The sequence below is a fragment of the Galeopterus variegatus genome, unplaced genomic scaffold (genome assembly GCF_000696425.1).
Source record: "Galeopterus variegatus unplaced genomic scaffold, G_variegatus-3.0.2 Scaffold1597, whole genome shotgun sequence".
NCBI lineage: Eukaryota > Metazoa > Chordata > Mammalia > Dermoptera > Cynocephalidae > Galeopterus > Galeopterus variegatus.
This window is the reverse complement of record NW_007727708.1, coordinates 18,482-20,160: the sequence shown is the minus strand read 5'-3', so window position 1 is coordinate 20,160 and position 1,679 is coordinate 18,482. Positions and strand designations below refer to the sequence as shown.

At 30.7% G+C, this 1,679-nt stretch overlaps 1 protein-coding gene across 1 annotated transcript in view; it reads right to left on the bottom strand.

Annotated features, from left to right (window-relative positions):
• Nucleotides 1-1,157: 1,157 nt before the first annotated feature.
• Nucleotides 1,158-1,679, bottom strand: part of LOC103594646 (chromosome unknown open reading frame, human C10orf131) — a gene marked incomplete at its 5' end in the record, with an annotated part of 9,869 nt that continues 9,347 nt past the window's right edge. Inside the window, one exon of the mRNA XM_008577887.1 lies at nucleotides 1,158-1,376. Within this exon, the coding sequence (XP_008576109.1) occupies nucleotides 1,158-1,376 (219 nt within the window). The remainder of the gene's footprint in view (nucleotides 1,377-1,679) is intronic.

Sequence of the window (1,679 nt, the reverse complement as noted above, 5' to 3'; positions counted from 1 at the left end):
TGCTGCACATAACAACACAGAGTACCTGCTCAACAACATAGAGTACCTATGATTCCATTTATATAAAATAGGCAAAACTTACAGGCAAGGGTAATCTGTAGTGGTAAGTGTTGATAGTGGTTACCTTGAGCACCATTCATTCATTATCAGTTCTATAAAATTAGAATCATATATAATTTTGCATTCTGCTTTTTTTCACTTCATATTTTACTTTGAGTATTTCCCTGTATCATTAAATACACCTCAAAAATAATATTAAGAGCTATTTAACATTTCTTTGTAATTTAGCCATTATATTCCTACACTTACTATTTATGAAGGGTAAATTAACACCATGAAAACATAAGTTATAATTGATATTATAATAATTCTAACCATAATTACAAATAAATTGTTGTTGGTTACCTTCCTGTATACAGTCTTTAGTGCTGGATTTAAAGGTTCCTTGCTTATGTTTAGTCTGAAATTCCATGACTGTCTAATAGGTGAAGGTAATGACATTATTTCACCACTTTCTTCAAACCAACACTTTCCCTATCAAAAATATTTAAGAAATATAGTAATTAAATATTCCACTAAAACAAATGTCACATACTATCAGTGAGCGGTTTAACTTGTTAGTTCGGACACTTGCCTCTTCTAGTTTAAGCAGGCGCTTTTCCATTTTGTTGCAGGTCTTTTTATATACTTTTGGCTTTCTTGGAATATAGAATCCTTCATCTTCTAAAATGCGAGGCATCATATCTTCTGGCAGTTTATGCTGGTTGGTCACTTAATAAGAAAACTTACATATTACATTAAAATCTAAAATATTAAACTGGTATTGAGCAAATAAGAAGTACAAAGGAGCTATCTTTCTACCCTACTAAAATCTAGCAGAAACTCTCCCTCTCTCTCTCTCTCTCTCTCTCTCTCTATATATATATATATATTTTTTTTATATATATATATATGATGAATGAGTTCTCTTAATCAATTCCCTTCACTCACTAAAGGCATGAAGAACAAATACAGAACACTATAATCTCAAATCAGTACTTTTTATTTATCCAGCACTATTACCCTGTAATATGATTCANACTATAATCTCAAATCAGTACTTTTTATTTATCCAGCACTATTACCCTGTAATATGATTCATTAATTGCTTGAATATTTTATTGGAAAAGAACATTACCTGGAGAACTACTTGGCACAAAAATATTTGCCTGCTGTTTTTTTATTTGTTCTTGATCATCTTCATATTCAGCAGCTTTTACTTCAATTAAATCTGTAAAAATGACTTCTTCCATAAAATCATCATCTTGGCACTCAGCAAAATTTTGTAAATTATCACCAAGTGACAAGGGTTCGAAGTGACTATCATTTACTGATCTCTGTTGAATACCAAAAAGAAAAATGAGTCTACTTGCTTGTCCCCAATGATTAATATGCATATAAATGAAATGTACTAGAAACTGTGTTTCTGATCCATACCACCCAGATCAAGTTCTAAGTGAAACTGTGTTTAATAAAATTTCACTGAACATAGAAGAATTCATTTAAGTCTTAGTATTATACAATGTGATTTTTCTATAGCCCATCTTTACAATTTTCCAATGAAAGATTACTGAAATAGAGCTATAACTTAAGGCCCTCTTTCCCTATGGAAAATGTTCTGAGATCCTGGACTATGATAT